Genomic DNA, 17,719 nt, shown 5'->3' on the forward strand with positions numbered 1-17,719 from the left:
GGATATGATGCCCCCATGTACCATGTTTTTCATTTATGTGACTTTTTGATCACTTTTTTTGTTAAGTTTTACAGTTCGGATAATTACGCATGCAATGGTGCCAAATGTTTGTTGTTGTTTTTTTTTATATTTTTAGTTTTTGAACAAAAGGAAAGAGCTGGGATTATACCTCCTTGTGCACTACAACTCCCAGCATACCTCCTTGTGCACTATAACTCCCAGCATACCTCCTTGTGCACTACAACTCCCAGCATACCTCCTTGTGCACAACAACTCCCAGCATACCTCCTTGTGCATTACAACTCCCAGCATAGCTCCTTGTGTACAGCAACTCTGGGAGTTGTTGTGCACAAGGAGATTTGCTGGGAGTTGTTGTGCACAAGGAGATTTGTTGGGAGTTGTTGTGCACAAGGAGATTTGCTGGGAGTTGTTGTGCACAAGGAGATTTGCTGGGAGTTGTTGTGCACAAGGGGATTTGCTGGGAGTTGTTGTGCACAAGGAGGTATGCTGGGAGTAGTTGTGCACAAGGAGATTTGCTGGGAGTTGTTGTGCACAAGGGGATTTGCTGGGAGTTGTGCACAAGGAGGTATGCTGGGAGTTGTGCACAAGGAGGTATGCTGGGAGTTGTTGTGCACAAGGAGATTTGCTGGGAGTTGTGCACAAGGAGATTTGCTGGGAGTTGTTGTGCACAAGGAGGTATGCTGGGAGTTGTGCACAAGGAGGTATGCCGGGAGTAGTTGTGCACAAGGAGATTTGCTGGGAGTTGTTGTGCACAAGGGGATTTGCTGGGAGTTGTTGTGCACAAGGAGGTATGCTGGGAGTTGTGCACAAGGAGGTATGCTGGGAGTTGTTGTGCACAAGGAGATTTGCTGGGAGTTGTTGTGCACAAGGAGATTTGCTGGGAGTTGTTGTGCACAAGGAGGTATGCTGGGAGTTGTTGTGCACAAGGAGGTATGCTGGGAGTTGTTGTGCACAAGGAGGTATGCTGGGAGTTGTTGTGCACAAGGAGGTATGCTGGGAGTTGTTGTGCACAAGGAGGTATGCTGGGAGTTGTTGTGCACAAGGAGGTATGCTGGGAGTTGTAGTGCACTACAACTCCCAGCATACCTACAGCAGTGCTACAAACAGTATTGCAGCTAACTACCGTGTAGAGTGGGGCTACAGTGTAGAGGCATACTGTGTGGACAATAACACCTACCCCCATAGCCCTAGCCTTTTTTTTTTTTTTTACAGAAAAAAACAATATAAGACCCCGTGTTATGTGAGAGGAACATAAAAGATTAAAAGATGAAACTTGGTATAAAAATATATATTTATTAATGATTCAGTAAATTTCTAAAGTTTTGTGAGGATGAGTGGTCGGCTCCTGATGGTCTGCTCTCTGGACGAGTCTTCATGAGAGTCTCAGCTGTTAGGGCTTGTTCACACTACGGAATTGGCACCGAATCCTGCCTTTTGTCTGTTTGAATGGGAGGGCTCGCGCGCCTTCGGCTTTGGCTGTCCAGGCATGATGTAGTTTTGCAACAGCTGGAGGGCCTGAGTTTGACACCTGTGTTTAAAGATGGTCTCCTCTCTGTTGGAGTCTTCAGGAGCCTCAGATGATATAGATGGTCTCGTCTCTGTTGGAGTCTTCAGGAGCCTCAGATGATATAGATGGTCTCCTCTCTGGATGAGTCTTCAGGAGCCTCAGATGATATAGATGGTCTCCTCTCTGGATGAGTCTTCAGGAGCCTCAGATGATATAGATGGTCTCCTCTCTGGATGAGTCTTCAGGAGCCTCAGATGTTATAGATGGTCTCCTCTCTGGATGAGTCTTCAGGAGCCTCAGATGATATAGATGGTCTCCTCTCTGGATGAGTCTTCAGGAGCCTCAGATGATATAGATGGTCTCCTCTCTGGATGAGTCTTCAGGAGCCTCAGATGATATAGATGGTCTCCTCTCTGGATGAGTCTTCAGGAGCCTCAGATGTTATAGATGGTCTCCTCTCTGGATGAGTCTTCAGGAGCCTCAGATGATATAGATGGTCTCCTCTCTGGATGAGTCTTCAGGAGCCTCAGATGTTATAGAGGTTATTGGGAAACTGCAAAGAAATCAGAGAAATAAATGAGGGAGGAAATGAACATTTTGTCTTTGCACAGTTGTAGAACAGTCAGAGATGAGAGGGTTGTCAGTTGTCAGGCTCTTACCTCTAGATGAGTCCCAATAGATGTTGCATGTAGGCTGATCCTCCATCTCCACCTGCAGCCTTCAGTCCACCTCCATATCCTCCACCGCTGACAGGTGGGTTGTGGAAATCCTTCTCCTCTTGATGGATACATCCACCATCTCCACATCGTCAGGGAATTGCCGTCCTCCAACCTCCATGGGCTCGCAGATCCTCTTATATGCCCTCTTCAGTATGCGAGCTGGTCTTGCTGATAGGGCAGGGGGTGGGGGTGGGACAGGGTTTTGGGGTGGGGCAGGATTTGGGGGTGGGGCAGGATTTGGGGGTGGGACAGGGTTTGGGGGTGGGACAGGGTTTGGTGGTGGGGCAGGGCGGGATGGGGCAGGGTTTGGTGGCTGGGCCACATTCTGGCGAAATCGGTTTCTCTTTCTCGTCATCTATAGACTCTCCTACACTCCAACTCCAAGAAAAGTTAGCCTGGACTAACTGTGCTGTCAGGGTGCAGCTTGGTTTTATTGCCACAACCAGGTTCTATTGTGACATCATCCTTATACGTGACATGATGACATCACAAGTAGTGGGTGTGGCCAGAGCACATAGAGATGAATACTATGGGGGAGATTTATCAAACATGGTGTAAGGTGAAACAGGCTCAGTCGCCCCCGGCAACCAATCAGATTCCACTTTTTATTCCTCACAGACTGTTTGGAAAATGAAAGGTGGAATCTGATTGGTTGCCGGGGGCGACTGAGCCAGTCTCACTTTACACCATGTTTGATAAATCTCCCCCTATATGTACCTGCACTGGACTTCTACAATATTACATTACAGCATTTGTTTTCTGCTCCATTTTTAGTCCCATTAGTAAATAATAGTAATAACCAGTGTTTTCTCTGCCGTGTAGTGCAGCACAGGGTCTATTGAGGGGCTTTATTTAGGGTAATAACTGATCAGGAATACACCCCCTCCCCATTATGCTTTATGGTACATGCTGAGTGTTGTCCTAACCTGACGGATACATCATGAAGGAGCTCCCAATGCATGTTAGATGGCTCCTATGTTCTGGATGGTAGAAGCCACTGTTAGGCGTCTCACAACCCAACCAGCATATATTTACATGGAAACTATAAAATAGTGTGACAGTGTAACGGTTGTGTATATCCTATGGAGGGGGAGCAAGTTACTTAACCCCATCATTACTCTGCTCCCTTCTCTCAGGCCATGTTCACACAGGGGATTTTTTCATTAAACAATGGCCGTTGTTGCAGATTGCAAAAACGCCAGTTGTTTAATGCCACTGCGGCATTGCATTAAATTGCATGAAATCACAGCCATAGTTTATACACACTGTATACACTATGGTCGTTGTTCTCTGCAGCCGCACAAAATAATTGACATGTGTTCACTGAATAGCGGCCACACAACATAGCCTGTGTACACAATGTAAAGTGCAGCTCCCGAACATATGTTACATTGTTCTCTTTGGCTAACTGGAGCGTAGACACACCCGAATGTGACCTCATTCCAATTCAAATGAAGTGATTGGTCGGGTGAACGTCTGGTGTTTCACACGGCCATGTCAGCCAACAGACGCTTTTTTGCCATGCGTGAACATGAATATCACAGAGGCGTATCACAAATTATAATATCAATTTATTATAACCAGCAAAAAAGGAATAAAAACGCCACAAAACATACATAGCACCCCAATCCAATACTTGACTGGAGTGTACTCGGGTCTCCTCACCCACATTACTTAGTCACTGGTTTGCAGAAAAATGAAACAAAAAAAAAAAAACTCAGTTGCCAAAAACTTTAGATTCATCTTGTCTGTAGTTTTCTTATTTTGGAGGCTGAAAGATGAGTGTCCATATACTGTGTGCACATGGTCTTATGGCAGATTCACTCACTGCAGAAATATTGCGGTAAATCCTGCACCTCTGAATTACACACAGTGGCGGTCAGTGCGTCCCGTCTCATGGAATAGTAGTCCCGCTTTCCAGTTACTCAGGTTTTTTTAGAAAGGTCTGGTGCGACTTTTCCAGGAAATCTGAGCACCTATAAAGCAGAGCTCGGTCTGACCTCATTTCTGATGACCTGAGTGGATGGGGGAAATCCACATGGGACGGATTTGTGCAGGTAATACCTACAGCAGATTGCGGTTGCAGGCAGGTAGAAGAGACTTCACAGGTCTGGACAATGTCCATAGAAATGTAGTGATGTAACTCGGCCCTTCTGGTGGTGACATCTTGTTTCTCACATTGGACGTGCATGAGGGTCACAAAAAAAGCATGTAGAGTAGAGATCAGCAAATTTACAGTAATAACGAAGCAATGGTGGGCTGCAGTCATTAGCAGTGGGGCCACTCCATATGCAGCACACTCCTGCTGTATATGGAGGGGCTAAATGCCGCTGTCAGGTGTGACAGCGGCATGTACACTGTAAAATAGCCGGCACAAGCGGACGCTAAGTGCCGGCTATTTGAATTTGGTGCCGCCAGGAGCTGACTGTGCGGGGTAAGAAGGTGACACCAGGGGGCGGCACAGAGAACATGGCTGGCGCTCAGCTAGCCTCTGTGCTATACTTTGTTAAGCTGCACTATTATGCAGCTTAAAGGGAACCTGTCACCCGACATTGCGGTGCAGAGCCTGCCCGACTCCCTGGTGCAGCCTCGGATACTTACCCTTTCCTGCAAGTCCCCCTCCTGGAACCGGTCCCGGGACGGAAATATCAGCGCCCGAAGCTGAGCGCACGCTTTATTCTAATCAGCAGAGATGAGTCCGATGCCCATAGAAACTGAATGGAGCCGTCATTCTCTATGGGCATCAGACTCATCTCTGCAGCGCGCGCACCACTTCCGACAGGGATATCTTCGTCCCGTGACTGGTTCCAGGACTGGGACTTGGAGGAAAGGGTAAGTACCCGGGGCTGCACCGGGGGGTCGGGCGGGCTATGCGCCCACGTCCTGGGTGACAGGTTCCTTTTAACATAAAGTATCGAAAGCAAGGAAATCCCGGTACCGAACAGTTTTTTTTTTGCCCGAAATATCGATAGTAGCATTATTATTTCGGTGCATCACTAATGTTCACACATGCACATATTCTATAGACTGCTTTGTTGCAGATCTGTAGCTGAAAATCTGCATGTGTGAACATGCCCGTGCATTCACACTGCCCGGATTTGCTGCAGATGTCGGTGTAGATGCCCTATTACCCAGAGATCATCTGCCATATGAGGCAGTTATCTCCCCGTGTAATAAAGGCAGCGATCAGCAGAAAAGCAAGCAAACGCACACTCATTAAAGGGAACCTGTCACCCCCCGTGCCGGGGTGAAGGCCGCCCGACCCCCAGCTAGAGACCCTTATACTTATCCCATCTCGCCAAATCCCACTCCTGGAGCCGGTCCATGGATTGAGATATCCTTGTCGGAAGCCTGGCACGCGCGCTGCAGAGATGAGTCCGATGCCCATAGAGAATGACGGCTCCATTCATTCTCTATGGGCGTCGGACTCATCTATGCAGCGTGCCGGGCTTCCGACAAGGATATCTCCATCCTGGGACCGGCTCCAGGAACGGGACTTGGCGAGAATGGGTAAGTATAAGGGTCTTTAACGGGGGGTCGGGCGGCCTTCACCCCGGCACGGGGGGGTGACACGTTCTCTTTAACTGATCATTTTCTTTCAGTAGGTTAAAAAATAACCTTCTGTCAGTCAAACATCTTTGAGTATTAGGAGACACGTGGCCGACGGCTTATTAAAGCAAAATTCTGTGCAGCCTTGGCTGTGCGCCTATCGAGCCAGCAGATCAGCGCAGATCAGTAGCAGATCAGCGCTGACTTACAGCCCAGGTGGGGCCGTGTAATGCGGCCGTTACCAATTAACTGAACACAGCATAAAATCTGCAGCTTCATATGCGACATCAAATCCGCTGCAGATCCTGTACATGTGAATGGACCCTAAAAGTATATACGTATATAGTTTTTATCATTTTTTTTTTTTATCATTATTTAAACCAGTGACTTAATTCCATTGACTTCCATTTAGCAAAAATGGATGATAAAAAAATAGCAAAAACTTCATGTGAACCCAACCTTTGAAGGAATGACCAGCAGTGTAAGCAAGCAGATCAATGCCCGCGTACAGGGACTATTAAAATGCCAGCAGAATTTAAGCCCCCATTGACTTCTATAGGATTCCTCTAGCAGAATCCGCCCAAAGAATTGACATGTCAGTTCTTTGGCCCTGTTCACACTGAGCAAGAACGGCGGAATTCCGCGGCGGAGCTCTCCGACGCGGAATCCCACCATGCTCAGTGTCCTGCTTTGAGTGAATGAGAGGGCGCCTCCGCTGCTGCAGCTCTCTGCTCGAAGTGACATGTTGTTTCTTTGAGCGGAGAGCGGAGGAAGCGGACGTGCCCTCTCATTCACTCAAAGCAGGACACTGAGCATGGCGGGATTCCACGTCGGAAAGCTCTGCCCCGATCTGCAAATATTTGAACTTTGTTAGATGTCTTATGCACTTACTAAGCAACAATACAGACAACATTTGTGAATCCTGTATCTATCTATTTAGTTAAAAAATGGACTTTTATCTGGTGTTAGTCACAGGGGTGTGGCCTAGAGTCTGCAGCGCCTTAGACACATACCGGGTGGGGCCTGCTAAGAGCGTGTGCCCTAGTACTTTATGGCCATTACTGTCCGTTGTTATATACTGGGAAGCTTCTACCTGGCAGAGAGCGCATGAAGACAATCCAGATCATTGTAGCGGACGGCCTCTCCACCATAATTCATGTTTCCTTGAAATTAGCTCATTGCCGGAAACTTCTGCTTGGAAGCGATGTGACGTCCTTACATAAGGAGATGTCTATATGATGTCTGATATCAAACCATAGTATCCCATATCCTCATCTCTTTACAGATCTCCAATAATACATCATGGTGTAAGTACCCAGCTCCGGAGCCCCCCCCTGTGCCCCAGATTTCTCATTATCCGATAATTGGAGTCCCAGGCTCTCGGGGACCTCCCCGCTCAATCTTTGGCCTATATTCTCTGGCAGCGTCAAAACTAGAAAGACTGAAAATATTCCCAGCAGTTAGAACAGATGGCGCCTTCCAGGATGTTAAAGTGTAAATCTCATTTAAAATATTTTTGCAGAAATCAAAAGTACAAGCGATTTTAAGAAACTATTAGGCAAAAAAAGACTCTTTCTGTGCTCAAAAAGTTGTTCCCCCCCCCCCCCCGACACACACACTATTTATCTGTTCATTATCAGGCAAAGCCGTCTACATTACAGAGGAGCAAAGTGAAGACGGGTTTGCTGAGTTCATTATAACCTATGAAGGTGGGAGGGGCCGAGGGGATGAGTGAGCAGGGAGAGCAGAGAAGCAGCTGTACAGTTGAGACTGTTTGGGCACATAAAACGCTGGATTCACAGGTCAGAATGGTCAGTGCTGGTCTGGGAACTTGGTGAGAGAAGATTGCAAGATGATGTGCTGTGCAGGGCTGCATTCTCTCCTCTCCGTGCTCACTCATCCCCCTCCCCTCTCCATAGACCATAATAGACACAGAAATCCTGCCTAACATGCTTAAACGTCTATGAAGGAGATGAAGAGGATGGTGACGGATAACGAGGTAAGTGCAGTGATCACCTCCATCACCCATGTGGTTCTTATACTATGGCAATGTCTGGAGATTTCTTATAATCGCTTGTACTATTGATACTTATTGATTTCTGATAAGTGACATTTACAGTGGCCGCATGGAGCAGAGTGACAGGAAGGGAGACACCTAGTGGCCGCATACAGCCCAGTGTGACAGGAAGGGAGACACCTAGTGGCCGCATGGAGCCCAGTGTGACAGGAAGGGAGACACCTAGTGGCCGCATGGAGCGCAGTGTGATGGGAAGGGAGACACCTAGTGGCCGCATGGAGCCCAGTGTGACAGGAAGGGAGACACCTAGTGGCCGCATGGAGCCCAGTGTGACAGGAAGGGAGACACCTAGTGGCCGCATGGAGCCCAGTGTGACAGTAAGGGAGACGCCTAGTGGCTGCATGGAGCAGTGTGACAGGAAGGGAGACACCTAGTGGCCGCATGGAGCCCAGTGTGACAGGAAGGGAGACACCTAGTGGCCACATGGAGCAGTGTGACAGGAAGGGAGACACCTAGTGGCCGCATACAGCCCAGTGTGACAGGAAGGGAGACACCTAGTGGCTGCATGGAGCAGTGTGACAGGAAGGGAGACACCTAGTGGCCGCATGGAGCCCAGTGTGACAGGAAGGGAGACACCTAGTGGCCGCATGGAGCGCAGTGTGACAGGAAGGGAGACACCTAGTGGCCGCATGGAGCAGTGTGACAGGAAGGGAGACACCTAGTGGCCGCATGGAGCAGTGTGACAGGAAGGGAGACACCTAGTGGCCGCATACAGCCCAGTGTGACAGGAAGGGAGACACCTAGTGGCCACATGGAGCAGTGTGACAGGAAGGGAGACACCTAGTGGCTGCATGGAGCAGTGTGACAGGAAGGGAGACACCTAGTGGCCGCATGGAGACCAGTGTGACAGGAAGGGAGACACCTAGTGGCCGCATGGAGACCAGTGTGACAGGAAGGGAGACACCTAGTGGCCGCATGGAGCCCAGTGTGACAGGAAGGGAGACACCTAGTGGCCGCATGGAGCGCAGTGTGACAGGAAGGGAGACACCTAGTGGCCGCATGGAGCGCAGTGTGACAGGAAGGGAGACACCTAGTGGCCGCATGGAGCGCAGTGTGACAGGAAGGGAGACACCTAGTGGCCGCATGGAGCCCAGTGTGACAGGAAGGGAGACACCTAGTGGCCGCATGGAGCGCAGTGTGACAGGAAGGGAGACACCTAGTGGCCGCATGGAGCAGTGTGACAGGAAGGGAGACACCTAGTGGCCGCATGGAGCCCAATGTGACAGGAAGGGAGACACCTAGTGGGGGACAGTGGAGCCAGCGGAGTAAGTGCATATTGTTATGTTTAGCCACCTCATTCCCAGCCACACCGGACTACCCCTTTTAATATTTTATCACTACAATTTTCCGCCATCCCTTACCAGGAGTGCTGACATAAGGAAAGAGAGAGAAAAACAACCTATGACACAATCTTGCCTCTTATTTACCTCCGCAGGTTTTTTTGTCTATTAACTTGTATCCTGTGGGGCAGTCACACTCATGTCCCACCTTCAGGTCCTTACAGATGTGGGAGCAGCCGCCATTGTTTATCAGACACTCGTTGACACCTAAGAAAAGAAATAAGAGACTGTGAAGAGCAGGACGGATGGCGCGCACAATGAGACTTTTTTTTCATTCTTAAAGCTGCCGTCCATGGTTATTATCATTGCACCAGGCGGATCTCCATGTGATGTAATAGTCCAGGTGATAAATCGCTACAATTGCTATGGTTTTTTTTTTAGCACAACCTATTTTTTCACAATTTAAATGTATGTTTTGAAGTGTGACGATCTCAGAGAAGCGAGGAGTCAGAACTAAGCACAACATAATTACACGACAGAACTTACGTTTATTTTTGGGGGGGGGAATGCAACTCTGCCATTGTTCTGGTCAGTTCTCTGGTTACCATTAAAAGCTAGTTTCAAGCTCCTTAAATACCATCGATGTTATTGACTGTGGCATCTTAGGGGTTTAAATGGGAAAAATGTTTTTTTTTTATATGAACTGGTGTCAGAAAGTTATACAGATTTGTAAATTACCTGTATTTAAAAATCTCAAGTCTTCCAGTACTTATCAGGTGCTGTATGTCCTGCAGGAAGTGGTGTATTCTCTCCAGTGTGACACAGTGCTCTCTGCTGCCACCTCTGTCCATGTCAGGAACTGTCCAGAGCAGCAGCAAATTCCCATAGAAAACCTCTCCTGCTCTGGACAGTTCCTGACATGGACAGAGGTGGCAGCAGAGAGCACTGTGTCAGACTGGAGAGAATACAACACTTCCTACAGGATATACAGCAGCTGATAAGTACTGGAAGACTGGAGAATTTTTGAACAGAAGTAATTTACAAATCTATATAACTATATATCTATAAAAGAAAAATCACCGGAGTACCCCTTTAATAGTTTATTTGTAATAGAAGTAATTATTATAGCGGAGATGTCAGGGGAGGCGACTGATCCTCTTCAAACATAATTGTTAATGTATTCTCCTAGTTATTCCATGTAGGTCGCTGTTACACTTGGAGCTTAATGTAAGAGCGGAAATGGTGAAGTTTGTTTGTGTTATTAAAGCTTAATGAGAACGTGGATCCAAGTTTACAGAAAACCAACACATTACTATTACATGAGGTTTGCTCAGTCTGTAAGTGTTATCCGATGCCGCCTGTGGGCTCCCGAGTGCATAGAACGGCCGCAGGATCCAGCGTCTATTCTCTTCATCTGATCTACAATCCACACAGACAACTCTCGTCCTCACAAAATAATGGAACACGTGGGAGGACACTCACCGCACTCTTTCAGGGGCTCATCGGACCAGTCTCGGCAGTCCTGACGGGAGTCGCACACTTTCCGAACGTCAATACATTCTCCGCTTTTGCATTGAAAAGTTCCTTCTGCATCACACGGCGCTTCCACCGCTGCAAAGATAAAACCGGTGTTATACAGCAACACAGACACATCGACTGACTGACAGCCGTGGACGTTACAGAGGAAAAATATACATGGAATATACATATGTCTTAAAGGGGTAGTTCATAATTTTTTTTTCGCAGGAAGTGCCAGAGATTTGTAACTTACTTCTATTTTCCAATTATCCATCGCGGGGAACATAATAAGGAACAACTACTTACCTTTCCCCTTGCCCGCGAATTGCCATGCCAGAAAGGCCAGGACCCCCACCGGAAGGCATTTTCCCCTGAGTTGTGGTGACGTCACAACTCTGGGGAAAATGTCCGACCCGACTGATGGACAGCCCGATCAGCCAATCTGTGACTGAGGTGGTGTCCTGCCGCAGTCACTGACTGGCTGAGCGGGAGAAGATGATGCCAAAGGCTGGCAGGGGACCCGGAATGGCGATCCAGTTCTGGACATACTCAGTGACGGGCGAGTAGTGGTGGTTATTATGTTCGCCTCCTGCCTCTGCCTTTTCCAAAAATAATAGTAGCTCCGGACTTCTCCTTTAAAAAAAATCTCAAGTTTTTCAGTACTTATCAGCTGCTGTATGTCCTGCAGGGAGTGGTGTATTCTCTCCAGTCTGACACAGTGCTCTCTGCTGCCACCTCTGTCCATGTCAGGAACTGTCCAGAGCAGCAGCAAATCCCCATAGAAAACCTCTCCTGCTCTTCAGACTGGAAAGAATACACGACTTCCTGCAAGACACACAGCAGCTGATAAGTACTGGAAGACTGGAGATTTTATAATAGAAGTAATTTACAAATCTCTGACACTTTTTGGCAACAGTTGATTTAAAGATTTTTTTTTTTTTTGGTTAACAATCCCTTTAAATGGGAAGAACGTGGAATAGCACTCGGCTCTTTTCGGTAGCTCCATAGGAATGAATAGAGCCGCAGGTCACGTGCCGTGCTTGCGGCTCTATTCAAAACAAAGGAGCCACTGGCCAATAGAAAGGACCCCAGGGGGTACGGAGGTCGAACCCCCCCAAGATCTCTTACTTTTATACGTTTATCCTGGGATACCCCTTTAAGGGGAGGTGGATGCAAGAGATAGATGTAGACAATGTGAACACTTATTATTCAGAGATATTTAAGTATGAACAGAATATGTCGGCAGTGACATCAAGAAAACAGGAATATCAATAAACGCTTCTACATAGTCCAATTCATCTTTCCCTCCCGACATCTGCTGTGTGTGTGTGTGTGTAGACCCCTAAAGTGCCGCTGACCCCAATCAGCATTTTTTGGGCAGACCTCTATCTTCGGTTACATGTTATGTTGGAAAAACTTATTTAAAGGGGTAGTTCACCAAAACTTTTTTTCTTTCAAATCAACTGGTGGCATAGATTTCTAATTTACTTCTATTAAAAAATCTCCAGTCATCCAGTACTTATCAGCAACTGTATGTCCTGCAGGAAGTGGTGTATTCCCTCCAGTCTGACATAGTGCTCTCTGCTGCCACCTCTGTCCATGTCAGGAACTGTCCAGAGCAGCAGCAAATCCCCATAGAAAACCTCTCCTGCTCTGGACAGTTCCTGACATGGACAGAGGTGGCAGCAGAGAGCACTGTGTCAGACTGGAGAGAATACACCACTTCCTGCAGGACATACAGCAGCTGATAAGTACTGGAAGATTGGAGATTCACTTTCTAGTAGCAGTTGATTTGAAAGAAAAAATTGTATTAGTGAACTACCTCTTTAAAAAGGGAATACTTAACACCAGACATGCCACCCCCCAAACCGCTGGTACTGTTCTGTTGTCTTGCTCAATCCATGTCTGTCTCCTGGAGCCAGTGTCAATGAGGCGGGGCGTGGAGCATCTGTGCCCTAGGCCTGCCGAAGATGAAGATCCAGCCCCTTGTTTGTCTATTGGATTTCTCTTACTAATATCAGCCCTAATAAGATTGTTAGCTAATGGTTTACCGTGTTTGTACACAAACCGCGGCACGAGTCAAAGATCCGTCTAATGTTTGCTAATCGTTCTCTGTATCAGCTGAGCATGGCTATCGTAAGTAGAGATGAACGTTGGACGCTCGTCTTTAGGTTTAGGTCTTGTCCCCATTACCTCCTATTTCTGCATGTTACCTACTTCTTCAGCTGTGTGTATATATATATATTTGGGGATACCGTTAAAGGTTTGGGGGGCATGACAATTACTATGTAATATGTAGCATAGTATTTTTGTCGCCCATCCATAGCATGCAGACGTCGTCGACGTAACGAAGCCAGATGATTTTAACAAACTGGCTCAAAGGATGTTTTTATGCAAACGTTTTCCTCAAAATGAGACCTGAAGATATTGGCTACACTTGGAGCCACAGGGGACCCCCTCAAAGTGACCGCAAGCAGCAGTCATCCCCAAAACGGAAATCATTTTCAGACAAAATCATGTCTAATAAAGACACGATAAAGCCGATCTTTTCACTGGTGGGACTTATGTCATGGACAGCAGCTCTCACAACCGCCATCACCTCGTTGCACTGCCCCCCCCCCACTGCCCCCCATCTTATTTGCAGTACTATTGAAGAATATAATAAAAAATAAAGACAAACTGATTTCATCATAGGGGATACAATAAAGAGGAATTAATACACACAGCGGAAGAAGTAGGTAACATGCAGAAAGAAGATGGGGACAAGAACGAAACTAAAGACGAGCGTCCAACGTTCATCTCTTTACGATAGCCATGCTAAGCTGATACAGAGAACTATTAGCAAACAATGGCGGCAGCAGAGAGCAGAACCAAAGTTTAGCCGGTTTTTTGAAAGACCGCCGCTGTTTGTGTACAAACGTGGTAAAACATTAGCCAACCATCTTATTAGGGCTGATAACGGTAAGAAAAAAATCCAGTAGACAAACAAGGGGCATTTCCGTGCTATAAATGTCAACATTGCAATTCTATCATAAAAGGTAAAATTGTTCACCATCCAATGAAAGGCAATCCCATCGGCGTCAGAGGCGGGGTCACATGCAATGCCATCAGCATTAGAGGCGGGGTCACATGCAATGCCATCAGCATTAGAGGCGGGGTCACATGCAATCCAATCAGTGTTAGAGGCGGGGTCACACGCAATCCAATCAGTGTTAGAGGCAGTGTTAGAGGCGCAATCCCATCAGCGTTAGAGGCGGGTTCACACGCAATCCCATCAGCGTTAGAGGCGGGTTCACACGCAATCCCATCAGCGTTAGAGGCGGGGTCACACGCAATCCCATCAGCGTTAGAGGCGGGTTCACACGCAATCCCATCAGCGTTAGAGGCGGGTTCACACGCAATCCCATCAGCGTTAGAGGCGGGTTCACACGCAATCCCATCAGCGTTAGAGGCGGGTTCACACGCAATCCCATCAGCGTTAGAGGCGGGTTCACACGCAATCCCATCAGCGTTAGAGGCGGGGTCACATGCAATCCCATCAGCATTAGAGGCGGGGTCACATGCAATGCCATCAGCATTAGAGGCGGGGTCACACGCAATGCCATCAGCGTTAGAGGCGGGTTCACACGCAATCCCATCAGCGTTAGAGGCGGGGTCACACGCAATCCCATCAGCGTTAGAGGTGGGGTCACATGCGATCCCATCAGCGTTAGAGGCGGGGTCACACGCAATCCAATCAGTGTTAGAGGCGGGGTCACACGCAATCCCATCAGCGTTAGAGGCGGGGTCACACGCAATCCCATCAGCGTTAGAGGCGGGGTCACACGCAATCCCATCAGCGTTAGAGGCGGGGTCACACGCAATCCCATCAGCGTTAGAGGCGGGGTCACACGCAATCCCATCAGCGTTAGAGGCGGGGTCACACGCAATCCCATCAGCGTTAGAGGCAGGGTCACACGCAATCCCATCAGCGTTAGAGGCGGGGTCACACGCGATCCCATCAGCGTTAGAGGCGGGGTCACACGCAATCCAATCAGTGTTAGAGGCGGGGTCACACGCAATCCCATCAGCGTTAGAGGCGGGGTCACACGCAATCCAATCAGCGTTAGAGGCGGGGTCACACGCAATCCCATCAGCGTTAGAGGCGGGTTCACACGCAATCCCATCAGCGTTAGAGGCGGGGTTCACACGCAATCCCATCAGCGTTAGAGGCGGGTTCACACGCAATCCCATCAGCGTTAGAGGCGGGTTCACACGCAATCCCATCAGCGTTAGAGGCGGGTTCACACGCAATCCCATCAGCGTTAGAGGCGGGTTCACACGCAATCCCATCAGCGTTAGAGGCGGGTTCACACGCAATCCCATCAGCGTTAGAGGCGGGTTCACACGCAATCCCATCAGCGTTAGAGGCGGGTTCACATGCAATCCCATCAGCGTTAGAGGTGGGGTCACACACAATCCCATCAGTGTTAGAGGCGGGGTCACACGCAATCATATCAGTGTTAGAGGCGGGGTCACACGCAATCCCATCAGTGTTAGAGGCGGGGTCACACGCAATCCCATCAGTGTTAGAGGCGGGGTCACACGCAATCCCATCAGTGTTAAAGGCGGGGTCACACGCAATCCCATCAGTGTTAGAGGCGGGTTCACACAGGTAATCCTAAACAAGTCATTTACTTGCTACAATTCCCTTGTGGTCTAGTATATGTGGGGCAGACACCTAGGCCAATTAAAGTCAGACTTGGTGAACATAAATCTTCTATCAGAAAAAGCCTCGTAAGCTGTGGTACACTAAAGGCCGTATTACACGGCCCGACTCTGAGGAGCAAACAAGCGCTGTCAGCGCTCATTGGCTCCTCTTTCCCTGCTCGCTGCCGCTGCTATTCCTCGCGGCTGTAGCAAGCGGGTGACTCCGGGGAGGGCCGGGGGGAGCTGCCCGGGGGATCGCTGATCGTTCGGGCAGCCCATAGGATATAGTGGCGGTCTGCTGCCGCCGCTCGTATTCCACGGAGCAGCGGCAGCAGATCGCTGCTATATAAGTCGTTTGTCTTTCAACATGTTGAAAGACAAACGACTTTAACGATGTCGGCTGATCGTTGCCTCCTATTCCATGGGACGATTATTGGCAGAATACGGACGATAATCGTTCCATGGAATAAGGCCTTAACTTAATTTGATAAAATAGGCGTCGCACGCCATTTGGCAGAATGTAGACACAATGTCAGCGATCTTAACTGGATGATGATAGAAGAAATTAAGGGGAACGATGATGAGAAAATCCGGATCCGTCTATTGCAGAAGGAGGTCTTTTGGATCGAGTGGTTACGATCACTGAGCCCAAATGGCCTGAATGAGGCTTGTAATTTCAGAGTATTTTTATAGCTTCCTTATTGTAGTGTAAAACAGAGGTATTGGGATTATTTTGGTATACAATATATATATATATATATTTTTTTTTTATTTTTTGGTGCACTGAACCTGGAAGCAGTGCAATACCAGGTCAATGCCTGGAGAGGACAGAGCAAGCTCTTTTTCCATCTCCCTGTTCTAAAAATCCATTTAATATATGGTCCCCAGATAGGGGACGTATCAGATATTAAACTGATAAGAACAGATACTACACTTGATCTTAGCCAAAAGGCCGAGAAGCGATACGATTTATATTTTATTACTAAGACTTTTTGTTAGTAACACGAATATACTGTCTATTGATATATCCCTGTATATCTTTTGGATTTTCTGCTTGTGAAGTCCTGCGATACTTGATAAGTTTTCTATACTGGCGGTGGGTCTGCACACGTGATGCTTCATCCTGTGGTGAGAATTTGGTCAGACAATATGCAGACGGCTCTAATCACTGATTCAATGTGGAAATTTGTTTATGTTTCATGCCGCTAAAAAACATGAAAACCGCGATTCAGACAATGTTTTTCCATGTAGAGAAATGCATGTGGCCGAAACCAGGCTCCCATCTCTTCCTAGTAGTCATGTGCGGTTACCGGGATTATCGGCCATACGCCTTTTGGTTACCGCATGAGGGTCTGGCATCTGCTGCATGTGGTGACGTACAGTAAGTGTGGGAACGCGGCCTAAGACTGATCAGATATTAATACGACCGTCAGAAACTAGAAAATCATGATGCTAATTGGTGAGAGAAGATTAGTGTTAGGGTTAGTGCCGGGGCCACAGCAGCTGGAAATACGGCCCTGGGTACTGTATATGTGAGGGGTCTGCAGGTGTAGTGCTGGGGGCAGCAGCTGGTAATACGGCCCTGGGTACTGTATATATGTGAGGGGTCTGCAGGTGTAGTGTCGGGGCTGCAGCAGCTGGTAATACGGCCCTGGGTACTGTATATATGGGGGGTCTGCAGGTGTAGTGTCGGGGCCTCAGCAGCTGGTAATACAGCCCTGGGTACTGTATATGTGAGGGGTCTGCAGGTGTAGCGTTGGGGCCTCAGCAGCTGGTAATACGGCCCTGGGTACTGTATATGTGAGGGGTCTGCAGGTGTAGTGTCGGGGCCGCAGCAGCTGGTAATACGGCCCTGGGTACTGTATATATGGGGGGTCTGCAGTGTTCGTGCCGGTGGCAGCAGCAGCTGGTAATACGGCCCTGGGTACTGTATATGTGAGGGGTCTGCAGGTGTAGTGTCGGGGCCGCAGCAGCTGGTAATACAGCCCTGGGTACTGTATATGTGAGGGGTCTGCAGGTGTAGTGTCGGGGCCGCAGCAGCTGGTAATACGGCCCTGGGTACTGTATATATGGGGGGTCTGCAGTGTTCGTGCCGGTGGCAGCAGCAGCTGGTAATACGGCCCTGGGTACTGTATATGTGAGGGGTCTGCAGGTGTAGTGTCGGGGCCGCAGCAGCTGGTAATACAGCCCTGGGTACTGTATATGTGAGGGGTCTGCAGGTGTAGTGTCGGGGCCGCAGCAGCTGGTAATACGGCCCTGGGTACTGTATATATGGGGGGTCTGCAGTGTTCGTGCCGGTGGCAGCAGCAGCTGGTAATACGGCCCTGGGTACTGTATATGTGAGGGGTCTGCAGGTGTA

At 48.5% G+C, this 17,719-nt stretch overlaps 1 protein-coding gene and 1 non-coding gene across 3 annotated transcripts in view; both read right to left on the reverse strand.

The window, feature by feature from the left end:
• LRP8 (LDL receptor related protein 8) overlaps positions 1-17,719 on the reverse strand; it is a 137,276-nt gene that overhangs the window by 22,732 nt on the left and 96,825 nt on the right. For both annotated transcript variants that reach the window (XM_069981639.1, XM_069981638.1), the window contains 2 exons: positions 10,636-10,764; positions 9,301-9,420 (listed from right to left, as the gene is read on the reverse strand). In XM_069981639.1, the coding sequence (XP_069837740.1) occupies positions 9,301-9,420; positions 10,636-10,764 (249 nt within the window). The remainder of the gene's footprint in view (positions 1-9,300; positions 9,421-10,635; positions 10,765-17,719) is intronic.
• Positions 16,134-16,324, reverse strand: LOC138800128 (U2 spliceosomal RNA). Its single transcript, XR_011364335.1, has one exon. It is a non-coding gene; the product is annotated as a U2 spliceosomal RNA (small nuclear RNA).

The sequence above is a fragment of the Dendropsophus ebraccatus genome, chromosome 8, assembly GCF_027789765.1.
Source record: "Dendropsophus ebraccatus isolate aDenEbr1 chromosome 8, aDenEbr1.pat, whole genome shotgun sequence".
NCBI lineage: Eukaryota > Metazoa > Chordata > Amphibia > Anura > Hylidae > Dendropsophus > Dendropsophus ebraccatus.